The 19,897-nt window shown below is 39.0% G+C and overlaps 3 protein-coding genes across 5 annotated transcripts; 1 reads left to right on the top strand and 2 right to left on the bottom strand.

Annotated features, from left to right (window-relative positions):
* Positions 1-4,174: 4,174 nt before the first annotated feature.
* On the top strand, positions 4,175-8,805 carry bud13 (BUD13 homolog). Its single transcript, XM_052104511.1, has 11 exons — positions 4,175-4,327; positions 4,553-4,646; positions 5,052-5,136; positions 5,244-5,292; positions 5,377-5,654; positions 5,901-6,190; positions 7,548-7,656; positions 7,770-7,908; positions 8,060-8,250; positions 8,380-8,461; positions 8,578-8,805. Exons 1-11 carry the CDS (start codon positions 4,185-4,187, stop codon positions 8,669-8,671), a joined length of 1,554 nt encoding a protein of 517 aa, XP_051960471.1. The 5' UTR covers positions 4,175-4,184; the 3' UTR covers positions 8,672-8,805.
* Positions 8,806-8,917: 112 nt separating this feature from the next.
* Positions 8,918-11,060, bottom strand: si:dkeyp-69c1.9 (uncharacterized). 3 transcript variants are annotated; one of them, XM_052104513.1, is made up of 5 exons: positions 10,956-11,060; positions 10,384-10,565; positions 10,142-10,159; positions 9,663-9,888; positions 8,918-9,360 (listed from the first exon to the last, which is right to left on the bottom strand). In XM_052104513.1, the coding sequence occupies exons 1-5, from the start codon at positions 10,973-10,975 to the stop codon at positions 9,264-9,266; spliced, it is 543 nt and encodes a 180-aa protein (XP_051960473.1). In that variant the 5' UTR covers positions 10,976-11,060; the 3' UTR covers positions 8,918-9,263. The 3 variants fall into 3 exon arrangements, with proteins under 3 accessions (XP_051960473.1, XP_051960474.1, XP_051960472.1); XM_052104512.1 differs by having other exon boundaries at positions 8,923-9,360; positions 10,037-10,159; XM_052104514.1 differs by lacking the exon at positions 10,142-10,159 and having other exon boundaries at positions 8,921-9,360.
* A 3,422-nt stretch (positions 11,061-14,482) lies between these two features.
* Positions 14,483-16,147, bottom strand: c1qb (complement component 1, q subcomponent, B chain). The gene is made up of 3 exons (XM_052104568.1): positions 15,995-16,147; positions 15,598-15,775; positions 14,483-15,175 (listed from the first exon to the last, which is right to left on the bottom strand). The coding sequence occupies exons 1-3, from the start codon at positions 15,995-15,997 to the stop codon at positions 14,625-14,627; spliced, it is 732 nt and encodes a 243-aa protein (XP_051960528.1). The 5' UTR covers positions 15,998-16,147; the 3' UTR covers positions 14,483-14,624.
* Positions 16,148-19,897: the final 3,750 nt, after the last annotated feature.

The following is a 19,897-nucleotide window of genomic DNA, read 5'->3' on the forward strand; positions in this document are numbered from 1 at the left end:
GGCTTTGGTAAAATGACAACATGAAAGCCATTAATGAAATTTTACAAACAAGAAGTCTTTATATTATCACGTTTAGTACATTTCTTATACAGGGTTCCCTCACACATCAAATTTGGAAGTCCTTAGCATCAAAATGTTTGAAAACCCTTGGCTTAACACAAAGTCTTTAAAAATCATAGGTCAATAATAAAACAAGCATAATTTTGATAGCAATTTAAATTATTTGTAAGATATAAAAGTATAAAAATATCAAATAGAGAGTACAAAAATATAAAAATCAGTGTAATTGAGGGTACTTGAGTTCTTCGGGAAGCATTATGCTATAACTTAACATTTGTCCTGCAATAATGTGATGCCTCACAGATAAAAAGCAAACTGAGAAGAGGTACTTGTATTATTAGACCAAAAATTTAATTTCCAGAGAATTCTGTAATATATATACAGTATATATCTCATTCTCCCACTGATCAGCTGATTCAGAGCCGTCCATGCTCCATCATGGCACGGCCATGCCCTCCTCCTCGTCACAACAGCATATATACATATATATGTATATATATATATATATATATATATACAGGGTTGGGAGGGCTACTTTTGAAATGTATTCCACTACAGATTAAAGAATGCATGCTGTAAAATGTAACCTGTAACGTATTTCGTTAGATTACTCAAGGTCAGTAACGTATTCTAAATACTTACTAGATTTTTTTCACTTGTTTTGATGAAAAAAAAAAAACTAGTACAGTCAGACAAAATACACATGTTAAAAATACATTCTCTGAAAAACATAAATATCTTAAGCAGTGTTGTTTCTAAAAGAAGATCAATCAAACTGAACTTGTTGTAAGGATATTTTTATATTCAGGAAAACAATAAAAAAATATATTATCAAGAATATGATTTTTGCCCTAATATCAAAGGTCTTACTAGAAAAAAATACATTTTGATCAAACATATGATTGTACCTGGTAACATGTGCATGTAAAATGGCTAGAAATAGAATTTTAGCTTAGAATAAAGATGACAATTTACACAAGGTTTATTTCTATATCTTCTGCTCCAAACTTACTTCAAACTTACTTCTCTGTCTGAATGTAACACATCATAATGTTTCACCGCTGTTCAAATTCACTTTGGATCACATCATTTATATGGATACATGTTTTCCATCTGAAAGGACTAAATATTAAATGAACCAAATGACAATAAAATGCAAAGAAATCTCTTCAGTAATCTAAATAATTTTTGCATGTAACTGTATTCTAATTACCAATTATTTAAATTGTAACTGTGGTGGAATACAGTTACTTATATTTTGTATTTTAAATACATTTCCCCTTCTGAGACACAAGGGGTCTTTCTTGAGAGCCTCGCGTACCTCTGGATTTGAGAAAGGGCCAATGAGAAATTGGCAGACAGAATTTGCATGTCCCTCCCCCGGACATATGGGTATAAAGGGAAGCGGATGTGTGTCTGTCAGTCCGAAGAAACCAAGAATCTGGGTTGATGCTTGGTTTCTTCAGCCGGCACCGTCGACGACTTTGCCCAGCAGTTTTCAGCGGTAAAGATGCAGATGAAAGTGATTTCTCAAATCATGCCGCCCCAGTGCAGCCCACGCCCCGTCTGCTCGCCATTAGGACCCGGAAGGCTCCTAAGCCCCCCTGAGATGGAAGACAGTTAGTTGCTAAGGTGCCTCGCTCTCTTCGAGCCCGGCACAGCAGTTCCCCTAAAACAGTTCCAGAGGCTCCTGGGGCATATGGCATCCTCGGCCGCGGTAGCGCCGCTCGGGTTGATGCATATGAGACCGTTTCAGCACTGGCTTCAGACTCGAGTCCCGAGATGTGTATGGTGCCAAGGCACATACCGTGTTTTAATCACCCCTTCCTGCCGTCGGATTTCAACCCTTGGACAGACCTCTGTTTTCTGTGGACTGGAGTCCCCCTACAGCAGGTCTCCAGAAGTGCCGTGGTCACCACAGATGCCTCTCAACTGGGTTGGGGCGCCGTGTGCAACGGGCACGCGGCTGCTGGCTCCTGGACAGGGCCCTGGCTGCATTGGCACATCAACTGCCTAGAGTTTCTGGCTTGATCTGTTCAGACAGCACCGTGACGGTAGCGTGCATAAATCGCCAAGGTGGCGTGTGCTCTCGTCATATGTCACAACTCGCGTGCTATCTCCTCCTTTGGAGTCAGTAGCGACTCAGGTCACTGCACGCCACCCATAATCCCGGGCAACCTCAACACGGCAGCGGACGCGCTGTCGCGACAGGTCTCCTTCTGCGGGAGAGTGGAGGCTCCACCCCTAGGCGGTCCAGATGATTAGGGACTGGTTCGGATGGCAGAGGTAGATCTCTTTGCCCCCCAAAACAATTCCCACTCCCTCTGGGGACAGACGCGCTGGCACACAGTTGGCCCCGGGGGCTGAGCAAGTACGCATTTCCCCCAGTGAGCCGTCTTGCACTGGTGCTGTACAAGGTCAGGGAGGATGGGGAACAGGTCACCTTAGTGGCTCCTTACTGGCCCACTCAGACTTGGTTCTTGGATCTCACGCTCCTTGCGACAGCACCTCCCTGGCAAGAACCTTCTTTCCCAGGGACGGTGCACCCTCTGGTATCCGCACCCAGACCTCTGGAACCTCCAGGTCTGGCCATTGGACGGGATGCGGAAGATCTGAGTGACCTACCACCTGCGGTTGAAGACACGATCAACCAAGCCAGAGCTCCTTCTACAAGGCAGCTTTATGCCCTACAGTGGCGCTTGTTCGCAAATTGATGTACTTCCCGGTCTGAAGACACCGGTAAGTTCGGTAAGGGCTTTCATTCCTGCAAGAGAGTTTGGAGGGGAGGTTGTCCCCCTCCACCTTGAAGGTGTATGTAGCCGCTATTTTGGCCCACCACGACGCAGTGGACGATAAGGCCTTGGGTAAGCACGACCTGATTATCAGGTTCCTTAGAGGCACCCGGAGACTGAATCCTCCCCGGCCAAGCCTGTTCCCCTCCTGGGATCTCTCAGTGGTCTTCTCGGGCCTTCAGAGAACCCCCTTCGAACCGCTTGACTCAGTAGAGCTCAAGGCCCTCTCCTTGATGACGGCCCTCCTAATAGCGCTAGCTTCCATCAAGAGGGTTGGGGACCTACAAGCGTTCTCTGTCGAGCGACACTTGCCTGGAGTTCGGTCCGGCAGATACTCATGTCATCATAAGACCGCGACCAGGCTACGTGCCCAAGGTTCCTATGACCCCCTTCAGGGACCATGTCGTGAACCTACAAGCCCTGTCCCGGGAGGAGGCAGACCCAGCCTTTTCTTTGCTGTGTACGTACGTGCTTTGCGTATCTATTTGGACCGCACGCAGAGCTTTAGATGTTCTGAGCAGCATTTTGTCTGCTTTGGCGGATGGTGGAAAGGGAACACTGTCTCCAAACAGAGGTTAGCCCACTGGGTCATTGACACCATCTCCCTGGCCTACCTGACCCAGGCTGTGCCCACCCCATGCGGGTTCGAGCACACTCGACGAGAAGTGTGGCATCCTCGTGGGTACTGGCCAATGGCACCTCCCTAGCCTCCCTGTTTTATTTAAATGTCCTTAAGGCACTTTTATGTATAGATTTAATTCATTCCTGGCTTTTACTTTTCAGTTGTTTACTTTTTTTTTTCATTGTTTCCTTTTCTATATATTCCCAGTGGCAGAGATAGGGGGATCCCATTGGCCACCGCACTCGCAGTTGTTGTTTTAGTCATTTTTTTTTTTTTTTTTGCATAATTGAGTTCTAGAGGTGAAATCACATCTGTACAAACTTAATATATGTGCGTACACCAAGGTCACTGCATTGTATCATTGTATGCACTCACCACAGTCCGACGATATAAAAATGCTGCCCGAACATTTCTGTGCCACCACAGACTGATCGCTTGCCCCTGCCTAGCCAACCTTTGAAAAACTTCTGGCTCCACCTATATATTTATATTTTAAAATGCATATCTTATTGTATTATACTTATATTGTTATATTTAGACAATTGTAAATGTCACTGTTTACTAAATTTAAAAAAAATTAAAATAAAATTGCCGAAGTGTTTACGCATACGCATTAATTCACCAACACACATACTCGCACAAACATACTCGCGATGTTCTTTTTGTCCCTCCGCAGTACCCGTACGTTCAATGTCGCAGACATAAACAAGATGGCTACTTCCACTAGCTTTATCAAAGGTGCCGCGCTCACTAAAGCAGATTATCTTAAACGATATTTATCTAATGATGAAGCTGGTAAGAAGTCTAAAGAAAAGAAAATTAAGAAGAAACGGCCGAAACACACAGGGAGTGGGTAAATATGAACAGAAATGCTCTTTTTTTTAGCTTGCAGTTATCTTACACGACATAACCGAACATAGCTTATATTTCTTATAACTTAGTGTGCCCCAAACTTTCGAGTTTTGCTATGATGCCCAACATTTTTTAGACAACCCATTTCAAACCAACACAACAAGGTTGCTGTCAGTCCAGTGTAAACGCAGCTGAGTAATATCATTCAAATCCTTATTAACAACAGGATGAAAATTGTGGATGATGACATTGATTGGCGGCAACTCGCTGCTCACAACGAAGATGAGAACAAGGATGAAGACGACGAAGAGGCGCCTGTGGTGTGTATATGGATGTTGTTACCTTATTTTAACTAAATATTTTATTTTACTACCACTCCCAGTGTTATATAAATTACAAGCAATATACAGAAGAAGTTGCGGTGCGTCTTGAACCATTCTGAAAGTCTTACTGAATATGCATTTAAAAAGAATGATACCATGGTACTCCCTACGACAGCAAGGCAATATCATGTTTTGGGGAATGTACTATGGTATTCTTTGATCTAGGAAGTACTCTAAAAATAACCATGGTGTATAAGAAAGCATTGTCTGATGCTTGTCATTGTACCATGGTTTCATCAAATTACTTTTTGTGAAGAATTGTTAGCATGAAAGTACATTTCTGTCCAGCTGTGACACTCTGCATCAATGTTAAATGGCTTGGGAATCCTCTTTTTTTTTTAGATTGCAGAAGTGATAGATGAACGGCCAAATGAGGTTCAGCAGCTGGAGGCATTCCGAACCAGCAACAAATGGAAAGTGATGGGTGGTAAGACATATGATTTTGTACTTGTCCGTACTTTTACGTGTACCTTTTTGTTTGTGTGTGTATAGTAGCAAATATAATTTTTTCCAAATTTGTGTTGCACATTGTAGCAAAAGATACAGATGCCCAAGAAAGCGAGGACTCAAAATTAGATCAAAGGTAACTGCCTTCATTCTCTTACATTAATTCTTATTTAGCGGAATTCATTAGTACATACAGTGTAATGTATGTCCCTTTGTTTAGTTCAGACACTGACAGAGGTAGAGTACGGCATGACTCTCCAGAGGGTTCTCCTGTACGAAGGGTGCAGCATGACTCCCCTGACCTGTCGCCCAAAAGGGTTCGCCATGACTCACCTGATCTCTCACCTCAGAGAAGAGGTCATCATGACTTTCCCGATCTTTCGCCCCAGAGACACAGAACTGAAAACAAAAACAGACTATATGACTCCCCATCGACTTGCCCTCCAAGAAAGGGTATCAAAAGCTCACCCTCCAGAAGGCAGAAGCAGCACAATAAAGGTACAGAGAAACAACCACTAGTTTGGTTATAAATGATTCGCTCCCTGAGCGCTTCACTTATAATATTCTTCACATCTTAAAGGTGATATTAAAATATTGTCTAGCTTTATGTGTATAGACAACTATAAGTAAGGCATTTGTAGGTTGATTCCACCAAAAAGTGTGAACACTGTTTATCTGTGATATGTTTTCCATAAAAATCTCTTATGAAATGTGCAGCAAAATTTTTTATATTTGCTATTTCAGACTCCCCGCACCGAAAAAAGACAAAAGCCAGCTCCTCAAGTGAACTTTCGCCCCCTGGGAGACGAGCCCGGACCGGAAAAGGCTCTGACTCAGACCAGTCCCCTCCACGCAGACGTCCTTATGGCCGACGGGGCTCAGACTCTGATCTTTCTCCACCCAGAAAGCGAGGCCAGGGTGGAAGAGGTTCAGATTCAGATCTTTCTCCTCCCAGAAAGAAGCCCCAGGGGAGCCGTGGATCTGACTCTGACCTGTCTCCACCACGCAAGACACGCTCTGATGGTGGACAGGCAGTAAGTTTAAATATATGCTATATTTAGTAGAGACAAATCATGGTGGCTGACAAGTCATCCAACAACCAACTATCCAACCAGCTTATCTAGACATTTATTAGCAGCAGTGCTTTAGTAAGGGTGCTGTATCTGTTATACATGCATGGTAAAACGCTCTCTTGAAAAATAGTATCTTAAAAATTATCCAAATGAATGCACTATTGCTACATATTGATGTAGACTAGAGGTAGACTGATATATCTGTTTTACAGATTAATCGGTGCAGATAGCTGCTGTTAGGAACTATCTGTTATCGTTTTTTGTGTTTTATTCAGGCCTATATGTTTTCCTCTGTATCCAATGATGGAAGATTCTACAGTTTGAATGTCTTGGTTCTACTGTGTAACAGCGGCCTTCACGTGGAGATTTGTTGTGTCTAAATCTTTTATCAATGACAATATTCATCCATATATGTATCTTCACTTCAAGCATATTTTTATTGATTAGTTAATCAAGTGTTCTAAATTGAAGCTAGAGTTTGCAAAGAAAAATATGACCATATGGAATCGTGCCCTGTCAGAAAATGCATTGTGTCTCCAATGTGTGTGTGTGTGTGTGTGTGTGTGTGTGTGTGTGTGTGTGTGTGTGTGTGTGTGTGTATGTATATATATATATATATATATATATTATATTTACACTCTTGTGAATTATAATGAACAGTATTCCTCATTAAACTTCATCTTGTAGAATATAGATATACAAAACCTTTCATCTGGTGAATATATATATATATATATATATGCTTTGAAAAGCTTCATTTGGTAAATACTTGAGATACAATACATAGAGCATTGTAAAGAGGCTAATCTCCATTTCAAAATATGAGTCCCTTTTGTGTTTTGGGCTTCTTTTGTTTATAGTTTAAAATTCCTGCATTATGCACCAAATCTTTTTTTTTTCTGGGTATTATTAGGATGTTTTTGAACAATAAACTGAATCTGGGATTTAATTTCAAAATGCACTATCGATCAACTTCTAATATAGACAGCCGTCTTTGGCCTTTGTCACATTGTGTGCTGTTTTTTGGGTGTCCTGCCTCTAGTGTTGCAATTTAAAATGGTTTGTTTTAAGCATCAAGTTAAAAATAGTCCAAATGTATTCTGTGTCATTATTTTGAGCTTTGTCTCGCAGTTCGTCTAGCTGCGTCTACTATAAACGTGTCCGATTGGCAGCAGGTGAACCCGAAACCACCTTTCTCTTTCTGAAATGACAGAGGTTAATTATGGGCCTTTGTGACATTATTAGGATTTTGGAATTTTAATTTTTTTTTAGTCTTTTCTTGTACTTCATTTAAATAGCTATGAATTTTTGCTTTCAGGGCTCTCGAATGTTATCTGGTGGAGCTGCCGGCCTAGTCTCTGTAGACATCCTGAGGAAAGAGAAGGAAGAAATTCGCAGAAGGGAAAAATATAACCGGCCTCTTGAAGGTCTCATGAACAGCCACTGAATATTTTTTGCATGCAAGAAAGTGTAATGTTTTTCTAGTATTCCACATTTACTAGCGTCTCTTTTGAATGTGAATGATGTCTTTTGCTTTTAGAGCAATCCAGAAATGCAGAGACAGTTTTTCGAGATAAGTCTGGTAGGAAACGTGACCTAGACTCAGAGAGAGTCGAGCTTAGCAAGAAAGCTGAAGAGAAAGCAGAAAAGGATGAGAAATATGCACGATGGGGAAAAGGGTGAGGTCCATTTAATGATCTAATATGTTCGGCTTCAGACATAGCCATTATATCACTGCACAAGTAGTTAAATAATTTTCCATTTACTTTTAGTATCAAGTACCGAAAGGACTTGAGTGCATAGTCTCTGAATTGCTCTATTCTCTTGCAGGCTTGCCCAGGATGAAATGCAGCAGCAGAACGTGGCAGATGCCATGCGGGAAACTCAGAAGCCCTTAGCACGACACATAGATGATGAGGACCTGGATCGGATGCTTAGGGAGCAGGAGAGGGATGGTGACCCCATGGCTAACATGCTTCGCAAGAAGAAAGAGAAAAATGCTAAATTGAAAGGAATCAAAGGTGAACCCTGAATCTGATTATTCCTTATGACCTGGCACACACCTGTTCCCATATCAATATAAGCGTTTTGAGTCAGTGAGATTCACAGTACTAATGTTGTCATCATCTACATGTTATCTTTTTTTTCAGAAAAACCCTGTTATAAGGGTCCGCCCCCTCCTCCAAATCGTTTTAACTTAATTCCAGGTTATCGCTGGGATGGAGTTGACAGGTAAGAGCTGTCATTCATCAAACAGTTGTATTTTTTCAAGTATTAAGTGTGAGACAGCAGGTAAGTGTATTTATGCTATTGGTTGGTTTAAATTACTTTCACCTATAATTCTTTAGGTCCAACGGTTTTGAGCAGAAGCGGTACAGCAGAATGGCTGACAAGAAAGCTGTGCAAGAGATGGCATACAAATGGAGTGTTGAAGACATGTAGTGACATGTTCAAGTGACTTCTTTTTCAAGTGTCATTCAGGATGTTTGATTATATAGAAAGAAATGTTTTGTTTTCAATGATTGGTTAAATTTTCTATAATCAACATGCATTTCATTATTAAATGTTACTTTTTTAACAAAGCTGTTTTGTCTTAATTTCTGAAAGTGTTCCTTGGGTGTTGTAAGAGAATGACTATTATCATATTTAAGACAATTGTAGAACAATTTTACAGATACAGAAACTACATAATGTTGTCCACTTTTTTTGTGTGTTTTTATTAATTATGATTTTCAAACACAGAATCTTTCAGTTAGCTCCAGAAATGACTTATGTCACATCCTTAGCAAATCTCTACTGCTCTTCGATTATTTATTCTTGATCAAGAGTGTGTTCAGTAGCTATTTCTATGTTATTTCAAATGTAGAGACATGGTTCAACACATCAGTCACAACATAATTGACAACAATAATACATGTTACAATAAACAGGTTGAATAGTACAACAGCACAGTCAAAATTATTAATTATTATTTTATGCATCCAGTTTAACAATGCAGTTTGATTCTCAGTAACAGGATTCATCAGGCTTTATTTTAAGCTGTTCTTTTAAGTTGAGCAGGGGCTGGTCGAGCATGAACAGAGACGTCCCAGCCTGGGTACGTCTCTCTTTGCACTGTCCTGTATTCAGCTCTATAGATAACAGATATAATTTCATTACTTTGACACAATACATTTGGTTCAGTTTTAGATTTTTAAATGTAAGTCAGCTAAGCTAAGTTTATCAATTATTAAGGTCTTTAAAGAGATAGTTCGCCCAAAAATGAAAATTCAAATTTTTACTTGCACCCATGTTGTTCCAAACCTGTATGACTTGTATGACACAAAAGGAGTAGCCTCAGTCATCACTTTCTTTCAGCTTTTTTTTTTTTACATCCTGCCTTTTTATTCCACAAAGTAAACTATCCCTTTAAGTTTAATGGTCGTACACTTGCCTCATTGAAGGGTTGATGGCCAGGTTGTCAGGATGAGGTATGACCTGGTTTCTCCTGACATGGATTCTCTTTGGGGCAGGAAAGTCCTGCTGGTAAAGAGAAGATCTCTGTTCTTGGGCAGTCCTCTCCCCTCTTACTGGGACTTTTCTTTGCCATACAATTGGGATGCCATCTAGTGTATAAGCGGGGTAATCTTCCCTGTGTGTTGTATTGAAGCACTGGTCCCCTGGAAGAATAAAAGGTGGGTTTTCATAACTAGTTCATAGATCTCCAAAATACTGACAGTTGGGTAAGGTTTTAAGAGATGCATTTTGCATAGATCACATGTTGGCATTTTAATTAATGCATTTAATTATTTTCCTAAATGTTAATACCATCTAGAGTTAGACTGCACTGTATAATCCTCTTTGGCTCAACTTTGGGGCATGTTTTGGGTCCAAATGCAGTTTCTGTTGTTGTTACCATCTTTTCCCTCTTACCTGGGTAAAGCAGCAAACCTGAAGAAAAGATTCAGTGTCAGACTCGACAACATTTGTCTTTTTCTTTAAGACTTTGAAGTGGCATGATACAATATGCTTTAGTCACCCAGTATGTGTCATCTCTTGAACAAATTACAATTTTCATTACTGAAACAGACTTTGCTGTTGCTTTTGGCAGAGAGAAATCCACATATCTGTGGACACACACTGAATGTAACATTTAAAATCTCCTGCATGGTTACCTGCTAATGAAGGAAGCTCTCCCAGCATTGGAAAGGCTTGTGGGTGTTTTGTAATCCTTTGAGCATTTTTGTGAAACAGTAAATCAGTTTGACGATGATGAACAAATGGGATTCTTAGACATGGTCTTTGCTTTTTGCCGACTGGCTTGTCATGAGTGCTCATCTTTGTGTTACTGTTAAAACTGAAAAAAAAAAAATTATTGTACAGTTTTTGTATTATATATTTTAGTTATACTGTATATACTGTAAGCTATACTAGATTCTAGCACTTAATTAACATGCACAATTTAGATTATTTAGAGTCTTAATTGACTGTTTGCCTTCTTTAAATTTACAATTGACAGAAGAGGCAACATTGATTTGGGTTATTTAAACATTTGATAATGTGAAAATATCTGCAGATATAATTTTTTCCTATAAACAGAGTTTCAAAGACAATGTATAAAAGTGAAATCTATAATGCTGTGTTCACATACATTCAGTTTAGCAATTGGTGGTGATTTAAAAACCTTATGGTTTAATATGATTTTACCTTTACCGCTTACAATTAAAAGTGTTAATTTGAAACTCACCTCAAGCATGACTTCTTCATAAATTTTATTCCTGAGCCGTTTTAGTTGCGACTGATTTTTGTCACATTCTTGCAGTACAGTGGCTTGTTTGGTAACTGCTGTTCCCCTCAGCAAGTGGCTGTTGCCATGGTTGCTCTATTCTTTATAGAAAGCCTGGAAGGTAATGTACTCAATGAGAACAATGAGTTCTCATGAGTTCAGTTATAAATGACATGATTGTGCTGAACATGTCCACTATGCTCATATGAGTACAGTTGACGCTCAATTCAACCTGTAAAAGGTTTTGTCTCTATAATTAGAAAAACTGATCAATTGCTACTTTCTTATTGGATAATACATTTTTGAACTAGTTAAATGCATGTGGGTTTTTGCATACAATGTTTATGAATTACTTTTTCATTAAAATATATTAGGTATATTCATGTTTTTCTTTCTTTTCTCTTAATTTAATTGTCTTATTTAATAGTTTATTTTTAAATGTTCCTACTGTGTGACAATTAAAAAAAAATAGGAAAGTATAATAATTATAATGAAATCAAATCTGTGTATATAATGCATTCAGACCCCTTAATTTTTTCACATTTCGTGTTTTAGCAAAATGCTAAAATGCTTTAAATATTTTTTTTTCACATCAATCTACACTCCATACCCCATAATGACAAAGCAAAAACCAAATGTTTTAATAACTTTGCAAATTTATTAAAAAGAAAAAAACTGAAATTTCACATTGACATAAGTATTCCGATCCATATCTGTTAGTAAGTACATTCCTTAGTAAGGATATTCACAGAACTGTCCATAAGCCACTCTTGGCTGTGTGCTTAGGGTCATTGTCCTGTTGGAAGGTGAACCTTCGGCACAGTCTGAGGTCCTAAGTGCTCTGGACCAGGTTTTCATTAAGGATATCTGCCTGGTTTCCTCCTGATATGATGCTTGGAACTGAGGCCAAACAGTTCAATCTTTATTTCATCAGACCAGAGAATCTTGTTCCTCGCAGTCTGAGAGTCCTTTAGGTGCTTTTTTTATGTGTCTTGCAGTGAGGAGAGGTTTCTACCTGACCACTCTGCCATAAACCCCAGATCGGTGGAGTGTTGCAGTGATGGTTGTCCTTCTGCAAGTTTCTTCCATCTCCACACATGATTTCTGGAGCTGAACCTTGGTCACCTTTCTTACCGAGGCCCATCTCCCCTGATTGCTCAGTTTGGCTGGGTGGCCAGCTCTAGGTAGAGTCCTGGTTGTTCCAAACTTGTTCAATTTAAGAATTATGGAGGCCACTGTGCTCTTGGGAACCTTCAATGCAGCCACATTTTTAGCATACCCCAGATCTGTGCCTCAACACAGTACTGTCTCTGAGCTTTGCAGGCAGTTCCTTTGACCTCATGGCTTGGTTTTTGCTATGATATGCATTTTCAGCTGTGAGACCTTCTATAGACAGGTGTGTGCCTTTCCAAATCATGTCCAATTCATTTAATTTGCTACAGGTGGTCTCCAATCAAAGTGTAGAAACAGCTTGAAGATGATCCAGAGAAATGTGATACACCTGAGCTAAATTTAAAAGTGTCATAGCAAAGGGTCTGAATACTTATGTTAATGTGATTTCAGTTGTTTATTTTTAATACATTTTCAAAGTTATCAGAAATCTGTCATTATGAGGTATGGAGTGTAGAATGATGTAAAAAATATATTTAAACGAATTTAGCATTGTAACGATTGCTGCTGGCAATGACGTGAAGATGAACCCAAGCACAGTTTATTTTTCAAACGTGGAATCCCCAAAACCCTGACTACAAACGTGAACTAAGCAAAAACATGAACTTGACTTGACTAAAACTGGATTTGACATAAACATAACATGACTTGACTTGACTTGACTTGACTTGACCAAAACAACGAAGTTACATTGACAATACCTGACACTAGACAATGGCAAACATGAGGGCTTAAATACAAGGACATGGTAGAACGCATGACAAAGATGACCAATGGCAAGACTAAATTAACTTTAACCAATGGAAAGACAAGTCTAAAGTAATCAAACAATGAACCAATGAAAACAAGACACATGAACAGGGGAAACGCATGACCAGATCACATGAGGGAAGAGGAAATCACACGACATGACAGAAACAGGAACTAAATTTGAAAATAAAAGACATAAAAAAACATTATCAAAACACAAACGTGATGCAACATAAAATGTGGAGAAAAAAATAATTATTTAGGGGTCTGAATACTTTCTGAATGCACAATTTTTTCAAAATAGATAAGTATTTATATTCAGTATATGTACTGTATGTATACTGTGTGGGGAAAAGATATCACCACACGCATCGCAGTCAGTCTGGCACCAACAATCATACCAAGGTAGAAATCACTGAGATCCCTTTTTTTCCCCCATTCTGATGGTGGATGTGAGCATTAACTGAAGCTCCTGACCCGTATCTGCATTATTTTATGCATTGCACTGCTGCCACGTGTACAGGTGTACCTAACGAAGTGCTAGGTGAGTGTTTATATATATATATATATATATATATATATATATATATATATATATATATATATATATATATAGGGCTGTCAAGCTCCAAATTTAAATTTGTTAAATTATTTAATCACATTTAATCACATATACAAATATTTGCTGAGAAAGCCCCTCATATAACTCAATATATAATAATTATACATCAATATATAATTATACATAGTTATCTTTAAATATTTAAAATTATATATATATATATATATATATATATATATATATATATATATATATATATATATATATATATATATATATATATATATATTCAGATCATTAAAATGACAAAAAGTGGCTTTAGAATACAATGTATTGTTCACTACCATATTATTGATCATAAGACAATCATTGGCAAACAGTTCACAGCAATCCATTTCACAAGTGAATTTGTCAATCAGTTGTCCATCAGTTGGAGATTTATTATGAGGACATGTTTAAGGGCCCGTCAATTTACATCTACGTCAGACGTCTCGGGTGTGTTGCCTCATAAGTAGGCCTATAATTTTTTTTTTTTACTGTGTCAAGTTAAATATAGTTTAATACTCAATCTTTAAACACATTTTGAGATCCCTTAGATCGCATTTGTGCTCTTTCGAGTGTTTTGAACGCAAGAACGTAACGCATTTTTGTGTTGTTCTGCCAACTAAAGTTTTGTTTTCTTCACTGTATAAACTGCGCGTTGCTCATACAGCTGAAATTTCACTTACTGCTCCCTGGAGTAAACAGGTGGTACTACAAGCTTGCATTTCTCAGGAATCTTCCTTATTATGGTCCGGGGGGCATGCGATTAATTGCGTAAATTTGTTTAACGCGTTATTTTTTGTCAAATGAATCGCACTGAATTAACGCGTTAAATCAACAGCCCTAATATATATATATAGTAAGTATGTAGTATATATATGTTTATATCAAATGCTTGAGGTAAAATAATTTCAGAAAAATAAATGATTAAGTAATCAGTGACTCAAATCAAGAAACAAAAATATGATAGTGTATAGTTTTAATGAGCACATTACATCTGATATTACCAAGCAGTGGTTGCAAAATATGATCTGAGGAAGAATAGATTTGAAGAGGAAAGTCTGATTGCTGAAATAAGTTTTTATGAGCACACAGTATGTTTATTATCACACATTCATTGGGAAGAGCAAGAAACCGGTAAAAATGCAGTCAGTTTCTCTACTATTGATAGTGCTAGGGACAGTGGTTTGTATAGACACTGTGTCATCTATCTTCAGTGGCAGTACCAAAGACCCTGCTGTCACCAGTACATTTCCAGGAGCTTCACAAAACCTGATCATCTCCTCCTCCCCCACCTGAATTTTTAGGCAAGCAGACTGGGAGGCAGACACGTGGTAGCTGATGTAATACATGCCAGCTATTAGTACTCTGAAGACACCATCAGACAGGAGCTCATCGCCATCAATGTTGATTAGTGAGTTACTAAATATTATTGGTTTGTTTGGATGAACCAGCTGTGTCTTAGGACTTTTTGTGTAAGAGAAAACAGAATACAGATCTGAAGAGTCATCCCCAGTTATATCCCCCTTCTCTCCTTTCAAACCCGGTGGTCCTGGTTGCCCTGGAATCCCCTCGTCCCCCATCAGACCCGATCTGCCTGGAAAACCATCAGCTCCCGGCTCACCTTTTGGCCCGATCATCGGCACGCCATCATCACCTGTAAACATTCACACAGACAGGCAAAGTTGCAACAATGAGATCCCATGGACCCAATTAAATCAAATTTTGCCAAATCGATCTATGTTGCTTGTAGGAACATGATCACATGGAAACTTGACATATCATGATATGATTATATTAATGTATATTAATGCTTCATCTTGCACTCATGGGCATATCAACATTTTTGTCCAATCAAATGCTTTTAGAATGAGAATGTCCCTCACTAATACTACTATGTACAACAAAATAAATTTAGCAAAATGAATGTTCAGTTCTCAAATACAAAAGGTAAATGTTTTCACAATACTCACTGGGGAATATTTTTTTTTTTTTAGATGAAATTGAGTTTCATCTATATGAACAGTTTTCAACTACTGAAAATCACTTAAAATCATAGGAAATAAGCTATGCCACTACCTGGATCTCCTTTCTCCCCTTTTAGACCATCCTTCCCATAAGCACCATGAGCTCCTGGAATACCTGGTCTTCCAGGGAAACCCCTGAAGCCATCACATGTTTCTGACACAGAGAGAGCCACCATCCACAACACAATACTGAATCGCAGCACGGCAGGTGCGGACATGAAGATAAACTCCTGTTATACACAGAGGAAAAGTTCTGAAATTGAAAAACATTAAGAGCTGCCATTTTATGGAAACATTTAGGATAATTCCAATCTGAAACCCTGTGCTTATTTAATACAGCAACATCTTTTGTTAACGTGAAATAAGTGTCAATTTACCTTTTAAGGAAAGTTTCAAACAGAGCATAACAAAGATATTCCAAGTTTTATAATTAGTATGCTTTCTCTTACCATCTTCCAGGAAAGTTGTTGGAAATACAGATGACTTTGAAGAAGAGAGTTACATTGAATGTTTTTCTCTGTCTGTATGAAAGCTCAGAATTGATTTCCCAGTTTCAGAGGAGAACAGCAAGCAGTGTTGCAAAATAATGGGAAGTAACAAAATGCATATTCATCAAAACCTTGGCTTTTTTTAATTATTGTTATTATTCATATTTCATTTAGCTAGAGTTTGCAAGTTCCATATCCTTTTTCTGAACAATTGAACAAGGAAATTGAGAAATTAAAAACTTTTATTTTTTTACACCTCAGACTGACATTTCTCACAGATCTACTGTACATAACATGCAGAAATCCAGCATTTTTTGTCATTAAAATTGGGTTAGAAATGTCTTGCTTTAAACGGTACATTTAAATATATTCTGAAAATCAGTTCTATAAAATAGTTTTTCGGTTGTTCAAGATAATAAAAAGGAGATATCTTTAAAAATCTAACATAAAACATGTGTGCCAATTTTGTAGAAATGTAATTTTTGTATTGAATATGTTTGTTTCATGCATTTTTTTAATCAAGTTAATTACTTTTCTTGCAGCTTGAATACACATTTAATCATTGTCATTATACTTAATCATTATTTTCAAAAAAGTATTCAAACATATTTTTCAAACATATCATGAATCTTTAAACCATGAATGTCAAGAAGTCTCCATTGACCTGAACAAAACGTAGCTTTTGATATATTTTTTCTTTTTAAACTTCACACACAGTCATGAGGATCTAAAGGGGTCTTCCCTGTTTTATTGGTTTATTGTCACATGACCACAGAATATGCACTCGCATATTCGTTACACCACTGACTTTGATTTGGTGGTAAAATGTTTTTCAAATAGTAAATGTAGGCTTATTTATGCATATATTTATTTGAGAGATAAAAATAAATTATTACTGCATTTTAATTTATTCCAAACCACTAATGATTTTGTTTTACCATCATTTTAGTGTTTCTGTTTTTTCAACTTTTACTTGACCTATTGATATTTTTTACTTTAGGGCCCAGAAGAATAAATATTAAAATGACTTTGATTTTACAAAGATGCGTATTCAAGTATTTTTGTGTGAATTGCATTTGTCTGACTGTCCGACTCGGCTACGCGATTCAGTTCGTGAAAACAGCAGCTACCTTACGAGCAGAAATTGCTACTCTGTTACTCAAGGACGCGATAGAGATGAAGAAGAAGGGTTTCTACAGCCCTTACTTCATCGTACCCAAAAAAGGCGGTGGGTTGCGGCCAATCATGGACTTGCGAGTTCTCAACCGGACTTTACAAAGACTCCCGTTTAAAATGGTCATTAAGAAGCAAATCTTAACCTGCGTTCGGCATCAAGATTGGTTCATGGTGGTAGACCTGAAAGACGCGTACTTCCAGGTCTCCATTCTGCCTCGACACCAACCCTTTCTATGGTTCGCGTTCGACGGCCAGGCATATCAGTACAAGGTCCTCCTCTTCGGCCTGTCCCTGTCCCCTCGCGTCTTCACCAAGGTCGCAGAGGCTGCCCTTGCCCCGCTACGGGAAGTGGGTTTCTGCATACTCAATTACATTGACGACTGACTCATCCTTGCACACTCTTGAGAACTACTATGTGCCCACAGGGACCAGGTGCTCATGCACCTCAACTGTCTGGGGCTTCAGGTCAACTGGGAAAAGAGCAAGCTCTCTCCGGTTCAGAGAATCACTTTTCTTGGCTTGGAGTTAGACTCAGTCTCAATGTCAGCGCACCTAACAACTAAGCGCACAGTCAATGCTCAGATTCCTCACTCGCTTCAAGCCAGGAACAGTGGTTCCTCTCAAACAGTTCCAGAAGCTCCTGGGGCATATGGCATCCCCAGTCGTGTTCACTCAACTCGGGTTGATGCATATGAGTCCACTTCAGCACTGGCTTCAGACTCGAGTCCCAAGATGGGCATGGCACCAAGGCACATACCGTGTGTTAATCACCCCTTCCTGCTGTCAGACTTTCATCCCTTGGACAGACATCTGTTTTCTGCGGACAGGAGTCCCCCTATAGCAGGTGTCCAGACGTGTCGTGGTCACCACAGACGCCTATTAACTGGGTTGGGACATCAACTCTCTCTCTCTCTCGAGTTGTTGGCTGTATTCCTTGCCCTGCAGATGTTTCTCCCGCTAGTTCGGGGCAAGCATGTCTTGATCCGTTCAGACTGCACTGCGACGGTTATCTCCCCCCAGTCTGGGCAGGTTGTGGTCTCCACAGAGCCTTTTCCCACTGAAAGAATAGAAACGGAAAAGGACGCCTTCCCTGATGCATCTATAGCGTTAAGATAGCCCCAGCTGCTTTGAACTCTATGACGAGAAACTTAGAGAGAGAAAAGGCCACGGCTGGCAGGCTTGCTCTCATGCCAAGTCATGTCACCTGTTCCTGTGTAGGTACTGGGAACCTAAGAGTGGTTGGGGAAATTTACGTGCGGCACAGTTGCTTCTAGCACGCAACATCCTGCTTGCACCTGTCTCAGCAGTTTACGTAACATGGTTTAGTGCATGGCGTTTTTAAATGGGACCCCTTTTGTCACTACAATCATCACAATGTTGAGTGAGTGACAGAAGGGGAACGTCATGGTTACTGTTGTAACCTCCGTTCCCTGATAGAGGGAACGAGATGTTGTGTCCACCTTGCCATGGCACTATCCCTACCACTGTAGCGCGCCATACCTTATTCTCAGCTCCTCAGTGCAAAAACTTGACTGACAGACGCACGTCCGCTCCCTTTATACCCGTATGTCCGGTGGCGGGATATGCAAATTCTGTCTGCCAATTTCACATTGGCCTTTTCTCAAGTTCAGAGGTACGCAAGGCTCTCAAGCAAGACCCCTTGTGTCACTACAATCGACACAACGTCTCGTTCCCTCCATCAGGGAACGGAGGTTACAACAGTAACCATGATGTTATTTCTACTTGATCTAACCCTTAAAAATGATCTAATGTTGTCAGGTTGATGCAGAAATTTAAAAAAATATTGTTGACTTTAAACCAGTTAAATTAGATGTTACCATATGGAGCAAATTTACCTGACAAAACATTTACAGTGTATATTCACAAAAACTTACCCAGACAAAACTCAATTCATAATTGTTGTGTGTAGTTTGGTGTGTCACCTCATTTGAAAGAAAATTCTTGGGGTATTTTTCCAAAAATTCAAAAGGGTGTTTCCTTTTCATTTATATAGTTCCATAAGACATTTCATGAGGAGTCAATCACAAATTTACATGAAAATAAAAGCTGCATAAATAAGACATTGCCATTTTTTCCACACATTTTATTTTCATCAGATACACATTTTACTGTGATGACACAAATAATTAATAGGATTTCAGAATTTAGATTACATCTACATTACTTCAATTTAGCCACAGTGTACAGCCATGATCTATAAAACATCATTTTAGATTTCTTGTTTTTATTGAAATTTGTTAAATGGGCCTATTTATCGGAGAAATGAGAGCAACACAAGTTTAATTCACCATACGAACAGTGCAGATTAGGTGATTTTATTTTTGCTTTAAAATGCTTACATCGATGCTACAGTAAAAATACATTAATCAAAAACCATTTGCAATCAAATGTTTAATATGTATGAAGCCTACTCTGTATTATGATAGATTAAAAACCATTAAACACAGCTGAAACCTGTCCAGAGCTTTTGGACATTTTTGTTGCCATCAGTGTTGTCAGACATGAAAGGCTCAATCCATACCTTCATTTTTGTAACCCGCACAAGAAGAGACAGTCACAATGTCGAATACAAAACAGCTTTATTAAACACAAAGCGTGCAAAGTACAAAAAAGGGCAAATCCAGTGAAGAGGCGTCAAAGGGGAGCGTGATGTCGGAGCCGGGGAAT

Source organism: Xyrauchen texanus, chromosome 34, assembly GCF_025860055.1.
Source record: "Xyrauchen texanus isolate HMW12.3.18 chromosome 34, RBS_HiC_50CHRs, whole genome shotgun sequence".
In the NCBI taxonomy this organism is placed as follows: Eukaryota; Metazoa; Chordata; class Actinopteri; order Cypriniformes; family Catostomidae; genus Xyrauchen; species Xyrauchen texanus.